General features: G+C 41.8%; 1 protein-coding gene and 1 long non-coding RNA gene across 2 annotated transcripts in view; both read left to right on the top strand.

Annotated features, from left to right (window-relative positions):
• Positions 1 to 20,673, top strand: part of NUFIP1 (nuclear FMR1 interacting protein 1) — a 30,872-nt gene extending 10,199 nt beyond the window's left edge. The window contains exons 6-10 of the mRNA XM_039877241.1: positions 1,947 to 2,039; positions 7,009 to 7,202; positions 13,127 to 13,243; positions 18,865 to 19,094; positions 20,370 to 20,673. Coding sequence (XP_039733175.1) covers positions 1,947 to 2,039; positions 7,009 to 7,202; positions 13,127 to 13,243; positions 18,865 to 19,094; positions 20,370 to 20,486 — 751 coding nt within the window. The 3' untranslated portion in view covers positions 20,487 to 20,673. The remainder of the gene's footprint in view (positions 1 to 1,946; positions 2,040 to 7,008; positions 7,203 to 13,126; positions 13,244 to 18,864; positions 19,095 to 20,369) is intronic.
• LOC120614393 (uncharacterized) lies at positions 7,219 to 13,118 on the top strand. Its single transcript, XR_005655966.1, has 3 exons — positions 7,219 to 8,387; positions 8,957 to 8,960; positions 9,327 to 13,118. It is a non-coding gene; the product is annotated as an uncharacterized LOC120614393 (long non-coding RNA).
• Positions 20,674 to 23,213: the final 2,540 nt, after the last annotated feature.

The raw sequence follows: 23,213 nt of genomic DNA, 5'->3' as shown, positions 1-23,213 counted from the left end.
CCGTGGTGCCCAGTCTTATTGTTTAGCACGTGGCCTAACGCGCGAAGGGTCTGCAGTGCGCAGAAGGAAAATGTTGAAGACACGCAGCCGTCAGAGGGAGTGGGTTTCAGGGAGGTGCCGGGCCTGGCGTAGCTGAGTTCCAGGCTGGGCGCTGTGGGGCCCGTGAAAGGCTGTGGGCCCGTGAAAGGCGGCACCTTTTTCTCCCCCTCTCTGCGTTTGCATATTCGTTCAGGTTGAGAACCACTGGCCGCCATCCTCTCTGTGAGATCGTTTATTGTCACCGCTCTTCCTCTTGTAAAGGCCGCAAACAGTTCCAGATGCTTTCATCTTTCGTCAGAGGTCTTATTTTTCATTCCGTTAATCATCTCTGAGTCTCTTCTGAATCCCTTCCAAGTTTTATTTTTTCTCAACCCTCCTTTTCGGTTTAGAAATACGAAAGTGGACACAGAGCCCTGAGTGTTCTTGACCACTTTTCAGTATTGTGACAGGAGGATTTCACACCTGAACATGTGCGTCCCTGTCATAGAACCTTAGCTTGCGTTCGCGTTCCGAAAGCGCAGTCATGTGGTGCCGACTGGCTGTCAGATTTTTATCTCCTTATGACCTTGATCTTTTCCTCTTAATGTTTATTTATAGCTCGTGTATTCATCATCTTTTATTTACGGAGTTCATTTTTCTTGGCCGGATAGATTGCTTTGCAGTGTTCTTATTGACATTCATTGCCCTTTTTCCGATTACTTCACTTACTCAGTGTCACTGCCATTGTCCTCCTCCGGCGTGGCCAGCCAGCAGGCTTCACATTTTGCCGTTCAAGTCGGTGATGCAGATGTTAACAACAGCAACAAAAAAGGCGGTGGAAACAGTGTCCTCCTAGAAGCAATGGCAGGACACGACTTGTTGATTTTTCTCAACATTTATTCTGATGAGCAGCTCGCTTGAGTCGTGGCCTCTGTGTTCCCTCCTTCTGTGCTTTTAATACTTCTGAGATCTGTGCCCCATACCACCAGCTTAGTGCCTGCCTCTCCACACAAAGAGAGCTTTGTCTGAGCAGTTCATCTTGCACAGCGCTGTCGGATTGAATCCTAGTCACTGCCTTGTGCATCCCTCTTCCTGTCCATAACTTTCAGTGGCTCCCCATCTCTGCTGAATTACATTTAAACTTATTACATTTGGCCTCAGCCTCCCTTTCTGATCGGACTGCCTGTAACTGCGTTTCACGCAAATGGACCACTGGCATTTCCTGGACCTCTCCACGCCTTCTGAGGCCTTGGTTCGTCGGCCCTGTTGGCTCTACTTAGAACACGCTGGAGCTTTTTCTTCTGATCTCTGCCTGTTCACACCACTTAAGACCATTTTCTTCCACATTCCTTTCTTCCTGGATTTCTCCAGCTCGATATGATCTTTCCCTGCCACCCCACAATCTTGATATTCTTCGGAGTACTAACTGCATTTTGCCCATTGTTGAAGCTGTTCCTGTGCTTTTCTTATCCTTCGTGGTGGACTCTTCTGAGAACTGTCTCCTCATCTTGGTAACTTGGGATGTACCTGGTATGCATTAGTCATTGCACAGACTTCTGTGTTTTCTTACAGTATTATCCAGTGCACACCAATAGAAGAATTAGATCTGCTCGAGCACATTGTATGATATGTTTGATTTAAATCCTAGTCTTAAGATCCTCATATCCTCACAGACTAGTAGCCAGGTTGTGGACTGGCAGCTGGTCTACACTTTGAGCATCACTGTTATAGTCTATTTTCTTTGCCTTTTAAAAAGACTCCAGAAGGAATTAAAATTTATATACGTTATATGTAAAGGTTTATATAGATTATGATTTACAGTATTAGTCGTTAAACAGAAATTGTAAATGCAGCAATTGCTTTATTGTGTAATCGAAGTTGTGTTCTAAAAGCCCTTTTATATATATGTTTTTGATTTTGTTTCGTAGAAACTACCCAACTCTGGCCAATATCGAAAGGAAGAAAAAGTTAAAACTTGAAAAGGAGAAGAGAGGCGCAGTGCTGACGACGACACAGTATGGGTGAGCGCACGGCTACTTCCTCGCCGCGTATCGTAAACAAGTGCACTTAAATGATAGAGAGAACACGGACCAGCATCTTAGATCGCTGCACACCCCCCTTCTGAAACCTTCCACTTAAAAAGAAAATCATAGATTATACTTTAAAATAAGCAATGCCCTATATTTGTAAGGCTTTCAGAAAGATTTATAATTAATAAGTCTTTTCTGTCCTTGTTTCCCAACTAAACAGTTCTTCCCAAAGGCAATTTTATGCTTCCAGAGATAGTCCGGCTGTATATAGCACATAGATAACAGTCTTTAAAATAATTTGATTGACGCTATTCTACACCTTGGTTTTTTTTTAGCCGAATAATATAATGGCTGATTGTGTGTCCCATATTAATACGTAACAAGTCTCCTCTTCCTTTAAGAATGTGTAGGAAGCCTCAGGATGTCCCATGGGATCTTTTTTTTTTTAAGCCAATTTCCTGTTGCCAGACATTTAAATTATTACCAGTCTTTTACTATTAAAAATTTGCCAAAGTTACATGCATTTTACACACGTGCAGGTATTTCTGAAGATGGATTCCTAGAAGTGGATTTACTGAGTCAAATGACGTACGTGCATTTGTGGCATTGTTAGCTAACTGCCAAGCACCTGTCGCAGACGCTGTTCTAGACACCAGCGCTGTATGAGACACCGTTTTCACCTTCCCTCACCTTCATAGAATTTTCTTCAGTGTTTTTTCCATTTATTTTTTATTGAAATATATTTTAACAGAAGTAAAATATACAAATCCTAAATGTACAACTCGATGAGTTTACACACACAGACACATACCTGTGCACCGACACACCCATGTAACCTCCACACACAGATTAACTGATACAGTCACATCCTGCTTAATGACGCGATGCCTTCTGAGAAATGTGATGTTAGGCAGTTTTGTCGTTGTGCAGACATCACAGAGTGTACTTACACACACTTAGACGGCGCAGCCTACTGCACACCTAGGCTCCGTGGTACAGCCTGCTGCTCCTAGGCTGCACACCTGTACAGCGCGTCCCTGCACTGAATACCGTAGGCTGTTGTTAACCCGATGGTAAATATCTGCATATCTAAACGTAGAAGAGATACAGTAAAATACGGTATAGAAAATAAAAAGTGGTCCACCTGAATAAGGCACTTAACTGTGAATGGGGCTGGCGGGACCAGCAGTTGCTCTGGGCATGTCGGTGAGTGACGGCCGAGGACGTGACTGTCTACTGCAGCGGGCTGCGTAGTGACACTGCACGCTAACTTTATCGAACGACATGGAAGTAAAGCAAGCACAAGAGAAAACGATACAATCGAGATGCAGTGAACACGAGGCCTGTGAGGCTGGCTGCTGGCGTAACACAGCATACTGTTTGACAGCAAACTTTTTTATAAGTAGAAAGTATATTCTAAAATAACTATAAAAAATACAGTAAATGCATAGCCAGTATCATTGTCATTTTTATCAAGTGTAGGTACCACACATAGTCGCATGTGCGATGCTATGTACAACCGGCAGCTCAGTAGGCTTGTTGACCACAAACACGTGCTCAGTGTGTTGTGCCACGATGTTAGACGTCTCCGATGTCACTAGGTCCATCACAGTCTTACGGGACACCTGTCGTGCGTGTGGCCTACCATCAACCGACCCGGCCTCGTGCCGGGCACAGCAGGCCTTCACCCCTCAGAGCGCCCCTAAACCCGCCCTAGTGCTTGACTACATGATGTACGATTCCTCGAGGAATCGTACATCATGTAGTCATTGGCGTGTGATTTCCATGGCTCAGAATTATTTCATGAGATTCAGTTATACTGTGTGGAGCTGTAAATAGTTCATTCCTTCAGCTGTATAAACCTCAGTGGTGAGAATATAACTTCTCACTGTCGGACATTTGGGGTTTTCTCACTTTGGACTGTTTTGAATACAGCTACTCCGAACATTCTTTAACATGTTTTTTGTGGACCTAAGTATTCGTTTTCATTGGAGAGAGACACACACACACTCGTAGGGCATCCATATGTTTAGCCCTAATAGACACGGCCACACAGTTTTCCAGAACGGTTGTACCAATTTACAGTCCTACCGACTGCATCCGATTGCTTGGTCTCTGGTCAGTGCTTCGTGGTGTTACATCTTTTCCTTGTGTCATTCCATTTCCCTCAGGACTGAGGATGTTGGACACCTCCTATGCCAGTTTTTAATTGGGTTGCTTTTCTTGATTTGTAGGAGTTATTTACTTAGATACGGTCTTTTTTCGAGGAGGGTGTATGTGTTGCAGACCATAGTCTCACAGTTTGTGACTTGCCATTTTACTCTTAATGGCTGTTCTTTTTGTTTAATACAGTGGTCAATTGCTTGGACCTCTGGAGGTGGCGGGGGTTCAGTTAGACGTACCTGCTGATTGACAGGGCTCGGCCGCAGCTGGAGACTGCTTGGCTGATGGCTGGGATGCCTACACGGTTACCATTTCTCGTCCTCATTGTTCTTCAGTGTTGATCCATCTTTCCACTTGATACCATTTTACTTTTGCCTGAAAGACTTCCTTTAATGTTTCTTATACTGAAGATGTGCTGGAGATGACATCTGTGAGCTTGTGTGTCTGAGAAGGTTTATCGAGCCTTTCTTTGTGAAAGATTTTTTTGTTGGATATACAATTCTAGGTTAGCATTTTTTAAAATTTATGGTACCTTAAAGATGTTATTCCATTGTTTTCTCATTTGTATTGTTTCCAGTGAGAAACCTATCATCATTATCTTGTTCCTCTATGTAAAATGCCTTTTTCCCTAGCTGATTTTATTTTAGATTTCTCTTTAACACTGACTTTGAATGTGATCAAGGTGTTCCTTGGTATTTTCTTCATGTTTCTTGCGCTCAGATTTGTTGATCCCAGTCAAAATCCCAGCAAGTATGTTTTGTTTTATTTTGGAGTTTGTTTGTTTTGTTTTTAGTAGCATCATGGAGGAGGAAGATGCTATTGATAAACTTTAAAATTTAAATGAAATGTAAGGGTTCTAGAAGATCTAAGAGTTAGAGTGATGAAAATAGTGTAGCGTTGGCCAATACCACAGATAGATGGGGAAAAGATAGTGTTTTCAACCTTTGCCTTTTAAACTTTCCTGTCTGTATATTTGAAAGTGTATTTCTTAATAGAATATATAATTTGGTCCTATTTTTTTTTATAATTCAAGCTGAAAATCTTTATTTTTTAGCTAGGGTTTAATTTATTAACATTTAACGTAATTACTAATATAGTCTACCATTGTTCTGTTCTTTAAATTTGTCCTTCGTTTCCCTCTTGCCTTCTTTTGGATTAATTGAATACTCTAAATCTATTTTCCTCTCTGTTAGCTTTTTAGTTATAATTATTCCTAACCTCTCCACTTCAAGGGCATCTAGATTTTTACTTACATTATACTTGGCGTAACTATTTTTAAGTGTTGATTAAGTAAACTTTCCTTTCAGTGATTGTCAAACAGTGATGTAACAACTTCCTCCAAGGTGGGGTGGGATGCAAATACCAAATATGCCTCTTTTTCAGTGAAGTCTTATTGATCTTATCGGTTAAGATCATCCTAGCTCATTACTTACTAGTAATTTCCGTAGGGATGATCTTTGGAAAGCCAGCTGTGGCCAGGTGCAGGGGGCATCCCTGAGTGGGTTCAGGAAGGCACCTGTGAGTGGGAGCCTGTGAGAGGGGCGTCTCTTCACTCCCCCACAGTGATGGTGGACCGGAGGCAGAAACTGCATGTCTTACCCGTGGTGACTTTGTCGCGGTGTACAGCTCAACACCTCTGGGTGGACATTGGAAACTGATCCATGGTTTTCTACAAAATTTGCAGTATATCTATAATTTTTTGGAGTGAGACTGTAAGGATTATGGTGACTCTAAAAGGATTAAGAACCTCTGTAATGTAGAGATATGAACTGAATATGTTGGTTTAGCAAATTATTTAGAAATGTTATGAGAATAACTACCATTTATTAAGGGCCCAGTGTGTTACCTTGTTCTAGATGCAAAGAACTCTGTATTCTCTGTCTGTGATTCCTGTTCTACAGATGAGGGGGTAAACTGACTCAGGGAGCTTAATATTGCCCAAAAGACACAACTAGTAAGTGGCAAAATTGGGATTTGAACCCAAATTTCTAATTTCTATACTCTTAAGTGCAACATCCATTATTAATGAAAAAATGAATTTTGCCCGATAAATGACAACTTAGGGTAACATATGTATCTTTGAAAACTCATCAAAGGATACCTTGTATTATCATCTCCTGAGAATGTATGTAAGAAACCTTTTCTTAATGGCCTTTTTTTCCTACACAGTCTACGTTAGAATATGCTCGTGTAAGTATGTTTTCCTCCTGAGAGGAGTTATTGTGGTGGTTGAGAGGGCACTCGATTTGAGTCAGCTATGAAATTGTGCTCAGTCTGTATTTTTAAGTTTATCCTCCTGTAAAGTGAATAGTACTATCTAATCAATTTCAGAGAGTTGTCATGAAGATCAAACAATATGGCATATTTGAAAATGCTTCAGAAAGTTTAAGGTTCTTAAAAATGAGTAGACAAGATTTGACAAACCTTACAAAGTCTAAGAAACACTTTTATTTTATGTACAATGTGAATGAAAGAATGCCGCTGGTTAAAGTCACCTGCGTTTGATTATGCACTATAACCCAGTTTTGGAGGAGTTAAAATATGGGAAGAAATGTGCATCTTGAAATTGACAAAATATGGTATATTGTGGTGTGTTGTTCTTTTAAAATTTATCCGTAGAGTTCTCTGCCTTCGGAAACCACTGAATTTATTTTATTCTGGCCACTTTCATACTTTCATGCACTAGGCTTTAAAGATTGATTGACAGCAAGGTTTCTTTTTCAGATTTTTCTTGAAAGGTCAATGCCTTTTATATTAAGAATTGCACTTTTTTTTTCTTTTTTCTTTTTTACTCTAGCAAAATGAAGGGGATGTCTAGACATTCACAGATGGCAAAGATCAGAAGTCCTGGCAGACATCACAAATGGAAAAATGACCATGCTGGGCAGAGAGCAGCCTTTGGGTCAGACAGTCGCTTGTGTGATTCGAAGCCTGACGGCCCACCGGAGGCCACCGCAGACCCTCTGGGTGTTCTGGTGAACACTGATTCCGGTAAGTTAAACAGGAAAGCTGTATATATAAGTGTAGACGTGATGCCGAAGTCGCTTCTTCACAGCGTTGTTTGTGGAAAGTTTGATGGCAAATAACATAAAGCTGTAGAACGATGCTTTTGTTTTATTTTTGAGGAGCTCTTGTCAAAACCTTGATTTCAGGACATCTTTTCAGAATCTTGGGGTTGAGTGCGTGAGCCAGGCAGGCTGTGGTAGGAAGATAATCTATGCTGGATAATTTCCATAGTGTGACGTGATCTTGGAAATATTCTTAAGATTGTTCTCCACGTAGTGACGCCGCAGGTCCACATTTGCCCGATTATGTAAACTTCTCCCCACCCATAAAGCAGTAATCGCAGGGGAATCCAGTGTTTTCATGCTGCCCAGAGCCGTCTCTTGGGGTAAATAATATTAATCCCTCGTGTTTGGGTAACACCGTTCTGACTCAGAGCGTGGACTAGGTTTATGTGTGTGTACAGTTTCCCCTTGAATTCCCTCGAGCACTTAATGCGGCAAGTTTACTCTTTGCCTCTAAGTTAAAAAATGAAAGGACGAGGAGGCCGCTCCCTCATCCCGTACAGACGTCCTTCAGCCCCCGAGGCCCCGTTTCCCCTTGTGGAAATGAAAACATTTGCAAACGCTTCCGCCGCCTTCCCTTCCTCAGCTGGGAGCCTTGGTCCGGTGGCGGTGGCCTGTGCGTCCTCTCCTGCAGGGGACCGAGCGGGCCGAGCGAGCGGGCCGTGGTCACTTGGTGGCTGGGCTGGCAGGCTCCGTGCGGCTCGGAAGACAGCGGCTTCACGCGGCAAATCACTGACTGAGCTAGGATGGAAAACAGTCTTGTTATAAGGGAATATTGGGCCAAGAAGAATAAGATAAAGTTTGTTAGTGGGAGTAATAAATTTTCACACCAGCTAATGCTTCCCAAGTGAGGTACTTACTGTGCTCGAAACGCTTCGCGTCCATTAACTCGTTTCCTCGTGACAAACCGTTTGCGTCTGCACTGTTGCCGAGCGCTCCCCTCTCAGAGCCGAGGGACACAGGGACAGTGATTTATTTACCTCCGTCACGCTGCTGGCAGCGGCAGAGCCACACTTCGGACTTAGGAGTCTGACTGCGCTCGTACACGACGCTTCCTCTAAATGTGAAGTCCGAATTTGTCTAAAAAACGTCGTATGAGCCCAGGGTAGTGGCGATGTGGGACAGAGTCTAGAAAAGGCATCTGCTCACCTGTGCTGATAGCAGGGAAGAAGCAGATCCACGTTGGGCGAGTGCCGAGGTGACTCTTGGGCACCGTTTTTTTTTTCCCCCCTTTTAAAAAATGCTAGAGCTCACACTTCTTCACACTTCTTTTCAGTATGTGACCTTGTTGATAAAATGCCATCTGTACCCAAATATAAACTTTCATGTCATTAAAACAATTGGAACACAAATATGAAGACTGCCATTATAATCAGTAAGTTCTTCATTTAAAAATTCTATAATTCTTCATTTTATGCAGTTCTCTAAATGAACGTTGGAAGGACTCTATGACGTTGAGTGGTCTTTGTTGTTTTCATTTTGTGAGCTTTGGTAGATGGGGTAATACTGGTTTCTCATTTTTAAAGAAGTACATCTGTACGCGTTAGTCTGGGGAAATGCCAACAAAACATGGTTGTATATCATGCTTCTACTTGAGCCTGTATCTAGGTCTCTAAGCGACACTTTGGATAAGAATGGCAGTAAATACCTTCCATCCTCACAGTAAACAGCGTCTAGGCAGGTTCCTGGAGTGTGAAGGAGGTCAGTGATTTGTTTTGGTTTAAGCGTTGAAACCCTTACGCATACTGAGGGTCAGAGATAGGAACATGCATAGCGAGGGTCGAAGACGGTGACGTGGCACGTTTTTGGTTAGTGGGAACGTGTGTATGAGGGAGGCGAGATTTCCCGTAAGTGTCACTCGGGTTTTAACAGTAAGGGAAATTATTTGAGCTGGTGTTTTATAATTATTTTAAAGTTTGATTTTATCATCTTCATTTTTATGCCGATATTTTTAGTTTAGAGAGATGTTTTGGCTGTTTTTTATTAAAAAGGGAGTGAAGTTTGTTGAGTTATTATTTTGTGAGCCAGTTCAGTGCCTTGGGTGTAGCCTTCCAGGATGGCTGCTAAAAAGGCCTGTATGAGAACAGCTGGAGGCCCCGAGGGACTTTGGGGACACCCTTATCTTTTTGAGACAAAGTCAATGTAGAGGATGTTTAGATCAAGGACAACACCCCCTTTCAAAGTCTTATGACGTGGGGTGGATCTCCACAACGTGACTGAGGGGGCACGAAATAGAGAGAGTGTTGTTCATTTGTGTGAAGCCCTGACACCCTCTGGGAGGCAGGCGAGCGTAGTAAGCTTTGCGACACTCCTAGGACGAGTATGCCAGGCACCCAGGTTGTGGTTCCACCACACTCCAGTTAAAGGAACCAGGCCTTTTGGAGAAGCGATTGACGTTGGGGACCGGGGAGACACAAGGTGAGCCTGGAGCATCTCGTGGAGCGCCAGAGAGTGAGGAAGCGCGCAGAAGCACCGGGACGCGGGCTCTTCAGAAGGGTATAGGGACCACCTGCAAAGTGCTCCCAGCGGCCAAAGTCGGAACAGTTCGAGCCACAAGAGAAATAATGATAGACTATAACCAAAAGAATGAAGTAAATATCTGTGCGGCCATACTGATATAAACAAATATGGGGGAGGAGGGACAACCTTTCTTATAGAAGAATTTCAATGAATAATTGTAGAAGAGATGAAGTAGAAAGTCCCCATTAGAACACCACAGTAATTATTGTTTCAGGCAGCACCACTGGTAAGTGGTACAATCAGTGGCAACAGTTTATGGTCAAACAGTATTTCCATGGCCTCAAAATATCTCCCCCAAGTATTAATTACTGCGGTGGTTTTAGCAAACCTCCAACATTCTTCAGTATTTCTTATTCTTAAGAGGTGGCTCTTAATCCTATCTCCTTAATGTTGGCTGGACTTAGCGACTCGTTTCAAGAAATAGAATAATGAAAGAGAAAACAGTAGCTTTACAATGGAGAAACTAGGCAGACCACCAGGTGGTCAGGGTTCACGTCACCAGCAACGAGGCACGTTGAGGTAGTGGACCCCCCGCTGCATGGGGAGAGGGCATTACCCGAAATCTAGAGTCTTGGTCTCAGCAGCAGCAGACAGACCCAAGCTGAGGGATATTCCGCAGTAACTGACGAGTCGTCAGAAATACCAAGTTCACGAAGACAAGGAAAGACTGCGGAGTTGTCATAGGTTGGAGAAGACAGGCGAGGCGTCACGACAGTGCAGTGTGGGGTGGCGGGGTGTGTTCTGTCACAGTGGAGAAGCCGGCGAACTCACAGCGGTCTAGTTTGGGTAGTAGCGTCACGCCAGTGATAATTTGTTAGCTGTGATGGACGTGCCGTGGTCATATGAGATGTCAGCACTAGAGGAACATGGCGAAGCGTTCGTGAATATTCTCCGTAGTATCTGCAACACTTGTTTTGTAAAGCTAAAATTGTTTCAAAATAGCAAGTTTAAGAAAAAGAGGCAGGAAAAGGGGTGTTATGTAGGCCAGTTAAAGCCTTGGCCTCCACTTCTTGAATTGTGAGGAAACACTTTCCTCCAGGGTTTATTTATGTTTTTTCTATTATTCTAATTAGAAAAGCTAATATAAAACATGGGAAGACTTAAAAGCATAAAATACAAAAACAGCCTTCTTAACTTACAGATAGGGTCACTGCTCACATTTTGTTGTGTATCCTGCCAATATTTTTCTTATTAACGTATACGACTTTTTAAAAATAAAAACGGAATCATGTTATTAAAAAAAAATATAATGAGTTTTCAGTCCAGACAGTCCAGGTTTCCCTGATGGTCCTCCTGCCCCCCAGCTCCGTCCTCTGTCCCAGTTAGCTGTTTTGAAGGCGTCTTTATTGATGCGACAGTTTGTTCTTGAGATACTTGTCAGAGCTTACGTACCATTCTCGTCTCTGAGGAGACAATGCTGAACAAAGCCAGACCCCTCTACCCTCCTGTAGCTTATGTTCTAGTCGGGGGTGTATATAGTAAATAAACGTGGGTTGGTCTACGTGACATGAAGATGAGTAAAGCTAAGTTAAAGGGTTGAGAGTGGTGGTTGGAGGAAGGGGTGCGGTGTTCTGCATCATGGGTGGAGGCATCGCTGATAAGGTGGCTGATAAGGTGACATTAAGAAATCTGAATAAAGGTAGGAGCTGCTGCCCGAGGGGCTGGCTTTCCAAGCAGACAAAGCACCAAGTGCCAGCCCCGCCTGGCGAAAGCGTGTTGCACGGGCCCAGGGAGCGGCAGGATGGGCGTGGTGCGGGCAGGGAAGAAAGTGGCAGCATTTCATTTCGGAGATGTGTGCAAGAGCAGATCAGGCTGGCCAGGACTGGGCTTGGGACTGGACTGAGGTGGAGCGGGAAGGCATGGCCTTGTTTCCATGCGTTTAGATGGAGAACATTTATTAGAGAGACATTTTGATAGGATGGTTTCATTTTAAGAAGAAGACTTTATATCTGTAGGGGATATTCGAGCTGGCTAGTTAATCATTGGGATTTGGAGTCAGATGACCAGGGTTTAAATTTGACCCACCTGTTGTATAGTTTTATGACCTGAACGGAACGTTACGCAGATTCTCTGAATTTCGGTTTCATCACCTGTGATTAATAGTGAAAGTGATACCTTGTGATGATGAAATGAGTTCATGCTTTTAAAGAACATTTTACTCGACAGTGTTGTACTTTCGGGGATTTTTCTTTGGGTCTTAGAAGGAAATATCACAGTTTGGCCCCTCATCATTCACACAATGGGATGAACAGTCTCCATACTAATATTGTTGTAGGTTTCTGTTTCATCCTGAGTATATATACACTACCTATTTTTCTTTCTCTTTATTAATTCAGGAGGAAAGGTAATAAGTCAGCTTAAAATTGGTAAGGAGCGGTCTTGGAGGTTGTGGGGCACTGGACAGTGTGAATGGCTTTAACTCTCCCCACCAGAAGGCGGACATTCCACAGTCACACGAAAGTATAGTCCATTTCTGTTGGCGCGCTTTGGCTTTTCCTGGACTAACTTAGCAAACAAACACTGTCTTGAAACATTTCATATTGATTGTAGGTTGAATTGGTTCATTATGTAGACAGGTTACTTACCATCTCCATCCTTCCATCAGGCTTTGTTTTTACTGGTTGTTTAGGCTTAGTACCTTTTTGGAGCTGCAGAAATGCACGTGGGTGGTGTCTGGGGCTGCAGCCAGCCTTGCTGGGCCCGTCAAGCACTGTCCCTTTGGTGAGCCCCGGGGTGCTGGCCAGATCCTCAGGCTCGGCTTGTTTACTCAAGCCCTTGGAAGTTCTAAATAATAAAACCTTTGAGCAGATTACTTTCAGCAAAAATCCATGAATGGCTTCAATATTATTTCTGTCCTTTAAAACAATAAAAAGTGGATATTTTTATGTTACTCCTAAATCTAATTTTTAGATTCAGCGATCCTAAGCTAGTGAAGTTAAATAAATTTCCGGCCTCTCTACTACCTTAATAAAAGTAATTAGTAGTATGAATGAAGTAAATAACAAATTAACAGCAAAGACTATATAATTTTAAAGGAGGCCCACATTCTGTAGGCTGCGAAGCACGGTAAGTAACTGGCCCGTGCGTGGCCTCCGCGTGCCCCTGTGTCTTGTCTTTGGGGCAAACAGCTTCTCTGACCGTGAGAACTGAAACCAAGGGGGACAGTTTCAGGTCTCCTGGCTTTCATTCTTTGGGAAGACTTAGGAAATGATCAGGAATCCCTTGTCACTAACACATGAGGGAGCTGGGGCCGTCAGCTTTCTTTTTTCGCGGCGGTAGATGTCTTGGGTACTGTTTTACTCTTAGTTCTTTTCCTTTCTGTTTCAGAGTCTGATAAAGAGGAGAAACCGCATAGTACTGTCATACCCAAGGAAGTGACACCAGCCCTGTGCTCGCTGATGAGCAGCTATGGCAGTCTGTCAGGCTCAGACAGTGAGCCGGAAGGTAAGGTGTGGCCTCGTGCTTACAGCCCGGCTTGCTTCGTTTTGTTGCCTTTCGCCTTCGACACGGTGGCACCCATTCGGCACCCATTCGGCACCCATTCGCGCGTCTGGATCTGAGGAGAGGCGTACCCTGCACATTCTCTGTTTGATCTTCAGATTCCTTTTTCATTTGCTTCAGAAGGAAAGTTAACATGGGGGAAAGGGAAGCTGGAGAAATGGAGAAATGTCTCGCTGTCCTGGGAGAGAAAGGCAGACAATGCAGTGAAAGAATAGGAGGAACAGAGTATTAACTAATGGAACTGAAGAACATTCCGAAAGCTTCAGCGAAGAAAGTTAATTTCCTCTCTCTACTTTTCAGAGCGCTCGTCTTACGGTTAGCACCGTTGGCGGGTGGAAAGAGGCCCCGTGTGACACAGGGTGATGGGTTCCTTACGTGCGTGTAGGGCGGCGCTCTGCAGAGAGCACATCGCGTCAGTGATCTCAGCTGGGGACACAGCCGCCGTGTACTTGTGGTGTGTGTTTTCAGGGTTGGAAGAAATGGAGTCCTTTCAGGAGGCTCTGAGAGGTCAGCGATGTTCAGGAGACACGTCTGACCTCTAAAGATGGCGATGAGCCAGCTTAAGCTCTGGCATCTCTTTTCGGGCCACCTACACGAGCTGTGAGGAGGCCGTCGATGGTCGCAGCGTGGCAGCCCTCCACCCAGTGTCCGCAGGGACCCCGCGCGTGTCCGGTGAAGCAGCCTGCGTCCTGCTGGCGCGGAGACCGACTGTGCGTGGTCATTTCATTTAGGCTTTACCAGCCACGAGAGTCCATGGGTGTGTCCCTCAGGACGAGCGAGTGATCGCGATAGGGTCTGTCCCGAAGATGAGAGTGTGGGGTGCAGCGGGGATACGTGGAGCGAGGGGAAGGATCGGATGGGGCGGCAGCGCTTCTCATGTCGACTGGGCCCAAGATAGCGTTGGTGTCGTGGGAAGATGTTGAAGAGGGAAGAGCTGAGTTTTATTACGAAAGGTAATATTTCAGTCTGTAACGGGAATTTTTTTCTTCTCTTAATGGACTGTGGCTTCCTCTGGTAGCTGGTTAAAAACTACTTGAATTTTGAAATAGAAACTACTTTGGCTCTGTCAGAGTATTGCTTAACAGATGGGTGCCTTATCTTTTTTTTTTTAATTTTAAGAAAAACAGTATTTATTTCTTTACTCCTGTTTCCAATACACAGATATGAAGATGGAGTTATTCTTTAAACACATATTACATTTCCTGCTTATCGGTTGTGTTTATGACAGGTGATAGCAAAGAAGGCTGTTAGCAGATGACTGAATCCTGTAAAAACAAGCGGCGTGACTGCTTTCTTCTCTACGATAAAACGTTTAGTACTTTTATACTCACGTCTTCGTGTTGTGGCTGCCACCATTTTTCAGTTAGAGGGGAGAAAGGGGACTGGAAGGCATCTCTGAGGTCCCACTCCTTCATTTCTTAGACCCTAAAACTTAGGATAAGTCTGCAAAGCTAGTACGTGGCTGAGCTGGTGTCAAGCCTAGGGTTGGCCCCCAGAGATCTGAAGAAGCCAACTCTGTTGCCGTCCATCATAATCTTTCTCTGGGTGGCATTTGCTGTCTTCCTGCACCGTAATGCATAACCTTTTCTTATAGGTAACGGAAGATATTATCTGTTAAAAGATGTATTTGATTTTGTTTGAAATCATTTTGACTAATGGTCCAAAATGCCCAGCCTTTACGAAAAGCCCTTGTTCACATTCCTAAGCATTAGGAATTATTTTACGTGGTTTGAATTCAGCTTTAGTAAGCCATCCAGGTCACTGGCAGATTTCTAGCTTTCGGTGTTCATTATCGGCTCTAGAATAGGACATTGACACATGCAGATTTCAGAATAAATAAACCCAAGAAATGAAATGGGATGCTCTGAATCATGAAAAGGCATTTAGAAGGCTGCTTATGGAAGTGGATTCTCTGTGGAGGGGTTTGGTCTGGTTTTTCCAGATGTTAACAGTTTGTATCCTCACAGTTAAGATGTGTCTCAAGTTAGGGGTTAACAGAAAAGTGTGTAGAGGGCCTGAAACATGAGCACTGCTCTTCCAGAAAGAGTTTTCAACAAGGAAAAGGTCCGCCAAGAAAGACTGCAGCAAAAGAAGGGGCTGCGCTTGGTTCTGGGACTGTCCCAGAATCGTTAAGATACACGATAGGAAAGAAAATTTCAAAGAGTAGTATTTTCAGAGGGATTAGTTCGATATCTGCTCTGGCTTTTGCATGTGAGTTTTTTGTTGTCGTTTTTGCCATATTAGAAGTTAAGCACAGTTTTACAGCTCCCCAAAATTGTTTCTTGAAACTGGTTTGGCTAGCACTGGGGGACCTCCAAATTAGAAAGTCATTCAAAAGGCCACAAACCAAAAAAGAATGATTTAGGTTTGAAAAAACTCAGTGGCTATCTTTTAAATGTATTTGGATTGGTAAGTATTTCATTGCAATATGACACTGTGCTGGGAAATATGAATCTTGAGAAAAATATAAATGAGGCTCTGGTTCCTTATTCCTTAGCAGCAGATTGATAGTGTGAGCTCTGATTCATTTGACTTTCACATCCTGGATTGAGAAGTCAGTGCTTGAAGGGGAAGGAAATAATAGAAAACGGTGCCTTTGTTTTTGCCTTTAATTATTGTTCCCATAGTTTCAAACTCTAAACCGCTTTGCGAATTCTTAGCTCCATTCTTTTTTTTCCCTCTTTTCCCCATCACTTCGAAGGAAGAGCACCAAAACCACTACCATCACGACAGATTCTCTTACAGTGCTTTCTTTGTGTCAGGCTCTGTTTTGTGTGCTTTACTCATTTAATTATTGTAATAACCCCATGAAGTAGGTGCCATTGTTTATGAGGAAATTTAGGCACAGATAAGTCACTTGCCCCAAGATCCCACAGTAAGTGCTGGAACCAGAACTTGAACCTAACAGCTTGGGACCAGAGTCTGCTTTTAACACTTATCCGATACTTCCTTTCAAGTGTAATTCCCTTTGTAATGCTTGAGTATTTAGAGTTTTGAGGGATATGATTAGACTCCCAGTCTTTCGTCCAGATAATTGAACCTCGTCTCCCAAATGCTAGACGACAACAGCCCTTTATATCACATCTGCCTGTAATTCATGGTAATCAAAAATAAAGAATAACTATTTGGGGGCGGGGGTGAGAGGAGGGGATTCCTATCTTAAAACTTTCATTTTTTAATTAAAAAATAATTTTTTTTCCTATCCTAAAACTTTTGAGTTTTGAACTGATCATGGGTTTTTTTCTTTATTCTATCAATATGGTAACATGCATTGGTTGACTTTGTAACGTCAAAGCAGCGTCAAACCGTGTGTTTCTGAGATAAAATCTACTTGGTCATGCTGTATTACTTTTTAATACAGTGCTAGATTTGTTTTGCTAATATTTTGTTAAGGATTTTTGCATCCATGTTCCTGAGGGTTGTTGGTCTGTGTTTTTATGTTCTTGTAATGGTTTTGCCTGGTTTGGTATGAGGTGGGATCTGTTTCCTTCACCTCTTTTTTTTAAGGGTTTGTGTTGCTATCATTTTTTTTCTTGTTTGTAGAATTTAATAGTGAAGCCATCTGTACCTGGCATTTTATTTTGGGGAAAAATGTTAGTTATGAATTTAATATCCTTAACAGGTATAGGACTATTCAGATTTTCTACTTTTCTTGAGTTGTTTTTGGTATATTGTGTTTTTCAAAAGAATTTTTCGGTTTCATTTAAGTTGTCTAATTTATTGGCATGATATTATCCATAATATTTTCTTGTGATATCTGTAGGATCTGTAGTGATGTCCCCTCTCTGATTCCTCATATTGTTAATTGGCATTTTTTTCTCTTTTTTTTTTGATTGGTCTTGTTAGGTGTTTATTTTATTAATCTTTTCAAAGAACCAATTTCTGGCTTTGTTGATTTTTCTCTGTTGTCTATTTCTAATTTATTGATTTTCACTCTTTGTTATTTCTTCCCTCACTCTCTACTTCATTACAATGGATGCTTAGATAATTTAGATTTTTCTTCATTTCTAATATGAATATTCAAAGCTATAAATTTACCTTCATGCATTGCTTTAAGCTGCATCCCATAAATTTGACACATTATGCTATCTTTATGTTGAAATATTTTCTAATTTCTCTCATGATTTGTTCTTTAACTTGTGGGTTATTTAGAAGTATGTTGTTTAGATTCCAAATATTCGGAGGTTTTCTAGATAGTTTTCTATTATTGGTTTTACGTTAATTCTCTTATGGTCAGAGAACATCCTCTGTATGGTTCCAGTTTTTTCAATTTATTGAGATTTGTTTTATAGTCCAACTCAAGTGAATTTGACACGAATGTATATTGGTTTTTTTTTTTTTTTTTTTTGGTCAGTTTGGGTTAGTTAATTGTAACTGATATTGAGGTCTCCTGTATCCCTGCTTATTTTCTAATTTTTCTTCTAAGAAAAATTAAAGCAAAGCATTTAAGTGTCCAACCTTAATAATGGATTTCTCTATTTCTCCTTTTACTTCTGTGAGCTTTTCCTGCATATATGTTGACACTGTTATTAGCTGTTCGTTTTGCCTTCTGGATGAATTGATTTCTTTATCATTATGAATTGTCCCTCTCTATCCCTCATGATAGTCCCTGTTCTGAGGTCTCCTTGGCTGAGATGGATACAGCCGTTGCGGTTTTCTCATGATCGGTGTATGCACGGACGGCATCGTCTCCCATCCTTTCACTTTATCCCGAGACTTTATTGGGGCAGTCCCCGCGTTGCACCCGTCCTTGGTCATCGAGTTCATTCGGCTCTGTAAAGCAGGGAGTGTGTACAATTTAAAGTTGGGTGTTTTTAGGTATCTTGTGGTTGGTCTTTCTTTTTTTTTTTTTCCAGTTTGTCTTCAACCCAGCCTTTTAAGTGGGGAATTTAAACTGTGTACACATATTGTAATTATTGACATGGTTCATTTCTCTCTCTTACGCTCTCTCTGTTGTATATTTCTTCTTTTCCTGCCTTTGGATTAATCCTGTATTTTTAGGGCAGCGCAAATATTGGTTTATTAGTTGTACCTCTTTGTTTTATTACCTAGGAGTTGGTCGAGAGTTTATAGTATGCAACTTTAACTTCTCACAGTCTGCTTTGAAATATTATGCCACTTCACAGATAATTTAAGAATTTTATAGCAGTAGACATATTTTCTTTTTCCCTTCCTTTGTGCCATTGGTGTCGTAGGTTTCATTTCCACAGGTGTTATAAACAGCACATATGTTTATATTATTTTTTGCTTTAGGTTGTCATTATCTTCAAAAGATTTTTCAAACGAGAAAAGCGTCCGCATGCTGACTTTCAGGCAGTCCTTGTCCGCGCAGGTGCACGTTCCCATGGGGGGCTCCCCGTTTCCCGGGGAGCACTGTCCGTGGCTCCGCGGTAACGTCCAGCCTGGCAGTTACAGCTCCCAGCTTAAACAAATATTGTAATACATCGTCAGTGCCTCGTTTTAATTAAGTATTCTGTCTGGGGGGGATTATTATGGTTTTGGGGGGTATTTTTGGAAGGTTTACTGTCTTTTTAAATTTTTGTGTTTGTTTTGTACACCTTTAGAAGTTCGCATTAAGACCGAAGCAGACGTTCTGGCAGAAGACCGGGTCCTTCAGAGCCACGCTCCTCAGAGACCAAGTCAGGACGCGAAAGCCACCGTTAGAAGTTTCTCAGAGGCCAAGTGTGAGAGCCAGAAGGGCTTTAAAAAGACAAACCCTAAAAGGAAAAAAGGTCATCACAACTATCATACATTATTCGAGCCCAGAACACACCACCCGTACCTCCTGGAAATGGTGAGTGAGCTTGCTCTGCGGCCAGCCTTCGCGCTCTGCTCACACCATGGAGCTCAGTGCGTGTGGGTGCGTGATTTCAAGGTCTCCAGAGACGTCTGCTCCTTGATGACTCCTCTGTGCATCTTAATCCTGAAGCTGCATTTGGCATACAGCCATGTTCAGCGAACATGCAATAATTACGGTTTTCAAAACTGCTTAAAATAGAAATCTAGGTTTAACCGGTAACGAAATGTGCTGAGGTGTACTGACACCTCAACACATTTAAAGTTTTCATCGAAACACAGCTCAGCACAGTGGCGGGCCAAAGGGACAGGAGAGCTTTTTGGGTGCTCATCTGGTGCATTATTTTCCTTGTGCCGTTCTAAGAAATCTGTCCTTCACATCGTAAAGAGGAAGCAATGCATCTTTTGACTCTAAGTAACGGACATGTAGCTGTTCAGAGATGCAAGGCTTTCGTGTCTAAGAGCGATAGGAAGAGTAATGTTGCAGATTTTTCAGTGGAGTTGTAAACTGTTAACGTCTGTGGACGGTGTTAGGTTTTGCCCTGTCCCGTCGGTGCTTACACCGTAGCTTGTGTTGTGTGGCACGCTCCGTGGGGGTCACAGGTGGACCTCGTTGCTTCTGATTAACACTCATCCGAAATGCACTGTTCTGTGTAAATTTCCGTGCTATAATATTAAGGTAAATGCATTTTAAAAATATTTACCTTGTAAGTGGTAAATTAAATCATTTTTTCCACTGAAAGTTCCTGAGTGTTGTTTTCAGACTACGTCAGTGACATCAGAAAATAGATTGAGTGGTCACTATCTTTTTGGCAAATCATTCTTTGATTGCTTGGTTATGTACTTATTCTAAATACCAGGGGGTGTTAACTTTCTTTCAGTTACAGTAAGCACAAAACATGGGAAGTTATCCAAGTCCAGGAATATTGGCATTTTTAAGTGCTAGTTTTATTATTACTGTGTTTAATCTCCTTATCAGTTTCTACACTTTATAGATTTAGGTTTGGTAGGTCCTCTTTGACATGATTTTTAGATTGAAGAACTACAGGCTTTTAAACCTATTTTTGTAGTCCTTGTTAGTGACTCCGAATGTTTGTGCTGTTTAGAAAGCTAGATAGTCTTGGTGTAAATTAAAAGGAATTGTTCTTGCATTGTTTTTTAGCAAAATAGTAAATAATACACATCTTTAATGTTATGTGTTCACATATAATATTTCAGATTGTGTTTCTTAGATATATTTTATTTACCAGCCAATCTCTTTATTGTTTTTCAGCTTTTAGCTCCAGACATTCGACATGAAAGAAATGTGATTTTGCAGTGTGTTCGGTACATCATCAAGAAAGACTTTTTTGGACTTAATACTAATTCTATGAAAACTGAAGATGTATAGGTGTGCGATGTTTCAGCAGTCAAAACTGAAGCATTTAAAATATGGCCGTTCTCAAGTTAGTGGAGGAAAACGTTTTTTATTTTTTTTTAAACTGGATTAATAAGTAAATTGTAAGCCTCATGTGATAATATGTTTGATTTTCATGTCATTGAATCTATGCAAATAAATACATAACTGATTTTTAAGACCATGTGTGTTGTTGGGATCGTATCTAACGTTTGCTAGCAGAATCTTTCATTCGTTTGCATGTGTTGCTGTCATGTAAGGAAGTCTGCTCTTGGCCACTAAGAATTGAGATACTGGTTTAGTAGTAAAGAAAAAAGCTTTAAGAATGTTTAAAATTAAACTGAGCAAAGCTGCAGCTTAGGGAGAGAAATGCAGTTATTTTGTTTTTAATGCAGGAGAGGAATAATAATTCTTTAATTGTAGGGGGAGGAAATATTTTTAAAATAAGCCAAGTTACATTAATATAACCAGAAGTTCTTGAAATTTAAATTTTCTCTTTATTTCAAAGGACATTTTGTAATTCACTTATTAGTACTACTTAAGTAGCTCCAATATTGAACATTTGAAATATTAATATTGATATATGGCCCCGTGTATGTTTAGATTCCATTAAAGTGCTTCTTTTGGTATGGTTCAGAATTGGACTTTTTTTATTTCTCTGTGAAAAAGTATGTATAGTGCCTGATGAATTTTAACTAATTTCTTAGAAATAGCAGTTCGTAAAGTAATTGCCTCAGTTTTAAGGTTTAATTAAAATTCATCCGTCTACGGCCTTGCTACCCTCAACAAGCCCAATCCTGTCTGATCTCGGAAGCTAAGCAGGGTCGAACCTGGTTAGTACTTGGATGGGAGACCACCTAGAAAGACCAGGTTCTGTAGGTGTAAAAAATAAGGGATTGTAAGCTGACAAGGGCTTATGTGCCACCATTGTGTGTAGATTAAAGGTATAAAAATGAAAAAGGCCTTGCCCGACTTCAAGAAACTCTGTAAATTTTTATATTATTCAAAGATGTGACTCGTAACGCAATTCATTTTGTCAAGATGGAGTAACCAATATTATAAACTGAGTGGATATTCTAAAATTCGACTTAAGTCTGCAGTTTTATCACTGGTTAGCATGCAGATTCCATAGGCCTTAAATGTGTCAATGAATTCAGACTCCTAGGCCACCCTGATAGACCACCATGTCTCCAGGGGTGTTGACAGTCACTGCTTTAGGGTGCGTTGTGTGAAGTTTTCTTTTTAGTCTTTCTTGTTTTCTAATAAATGAAGCGCTGCCGTGGCTATGTCTGACTGTCTTTAGCTGGGGCGATTATTGCTATTTATTTCTAATGGGTGATTTTAGATTCAACTGCCTCTGTGTTTAACCCAGGAATTATTTAAGTGTGTTTAAAATTGCCAAGCAGATAGAACGTAGCCTGTATGGTTTCTACTTTGTGGACTATATGGTCAATATTTGTAAATTTTCTTTGCGTTCTGTGGGGGAGATGGGGCGCGTTGCCCATTCTTTAAGTTTAGTAATTTGTTTTTAAATATTCAAGATTGCTTTCTTGTTCTAATTGTGTTTTGCACAGATGTAGTACCCTACCTTTCTGAGAATACCGATTAGAATTTTTACATTACTATCTACTCCTTGAATTATTTCTGTTTTTCTAAACATTGATAGTCAGTGTTTGTTCAATTTCCTAATTATCTTTACCTCTATTTGTCGTCCTCGAACGATCACTCTTAGACATGGATGACATTCACTTGATTAACGTACTGGTAGTTGGTGTGGATTTTTCCCACGTTTGTATAAGCTTTTTTTTCTCCAAAAGATGTTTACTTTGAGAAAGGGGGCTTATTCACACAGACCTTTCGGAATACACAGATGGAGAATGGGCTTTTGTCCCATGCTCACTCACTCCCGTCTCTTTATCTCTTTGCCAAAATACGAAGGGCTGTATTCCAAGGCCGGAGCTCCCCGCACCGGCACCCCTGGCCGGAACTCTCTCCGGCTCCCACCAGCCACTCGGGTTGGGAGGTGGGCAGGGTTAGGTCTTGTTGATCGCAGCCGGAGGCCGCCAGCTTCCTGTCCCTTGTTGACTCAGCTTACAGCACTCCTGGAACGGCTTTTACCTTTCCGACTGTTGGGCTGAGGCTTTCCTCTCTCGTTTCCGGTCAGTCTCGCCGGCTTGACAGTGCTTCTCAGGCTTCAGTGTGTGTCAGAATCACCCCGAGGGCTTGTTCAAACCCAGGTTGCAGGACCGTATCCCCGAAGGAGGCTGGGGCGTGGCCTGAATGTGCATTTCGAACAAGTTTCCAGGTGATGCTCACGAGGTTTGTCTGAGGGACCACATTCTGACAACCACTTTGAGGAACTTAAGGGAAGTTTCTCGAAACTACTAGTATCCTCATATTACCCTTTCTCTTGTATTCCTTCACTGTTGTGATTCTTCAGTTCTTTTAAAATATATCATTTCAAGGAATTCGGAGCATAAGAAAGAGGTCGTCAGCTGTTCTAATCTGGACTCAACCAAATCTCTTCATTATATTCCTTAGTTTTTTTTTTAAGTAAGCATCTTTGTTTAATTTTTTTCCCACCTTTTTATGGCACTTTAAAATGTTTTGTTTTGGAAAACTTCAAACATACGCCAAAGTACAGAGAGTAATGTAATAACACCCCATCTCACCATCTCGCAGCCTCAACACTGTACTGCTCTGTGGCCTCATCCGCACCCC

This window comes from Pteropus medius, unplaced genomic scaffold (genome assembly GCF_902729225.1).
Source record: "Pteropus medius unplaced genomic scaffold, Ma_sr-lr_union100, whole genome shotgun sequence".
Taxonomy (NCBI): Eukaryota; Metazoa; Chordata; class Mammalia; order Chiroptera; family Pteropodidae; genus Pteropus; species Pteropus medius.
This window is presented reverse-complemented; position numbering and strand designations above follow the sequence as displayed.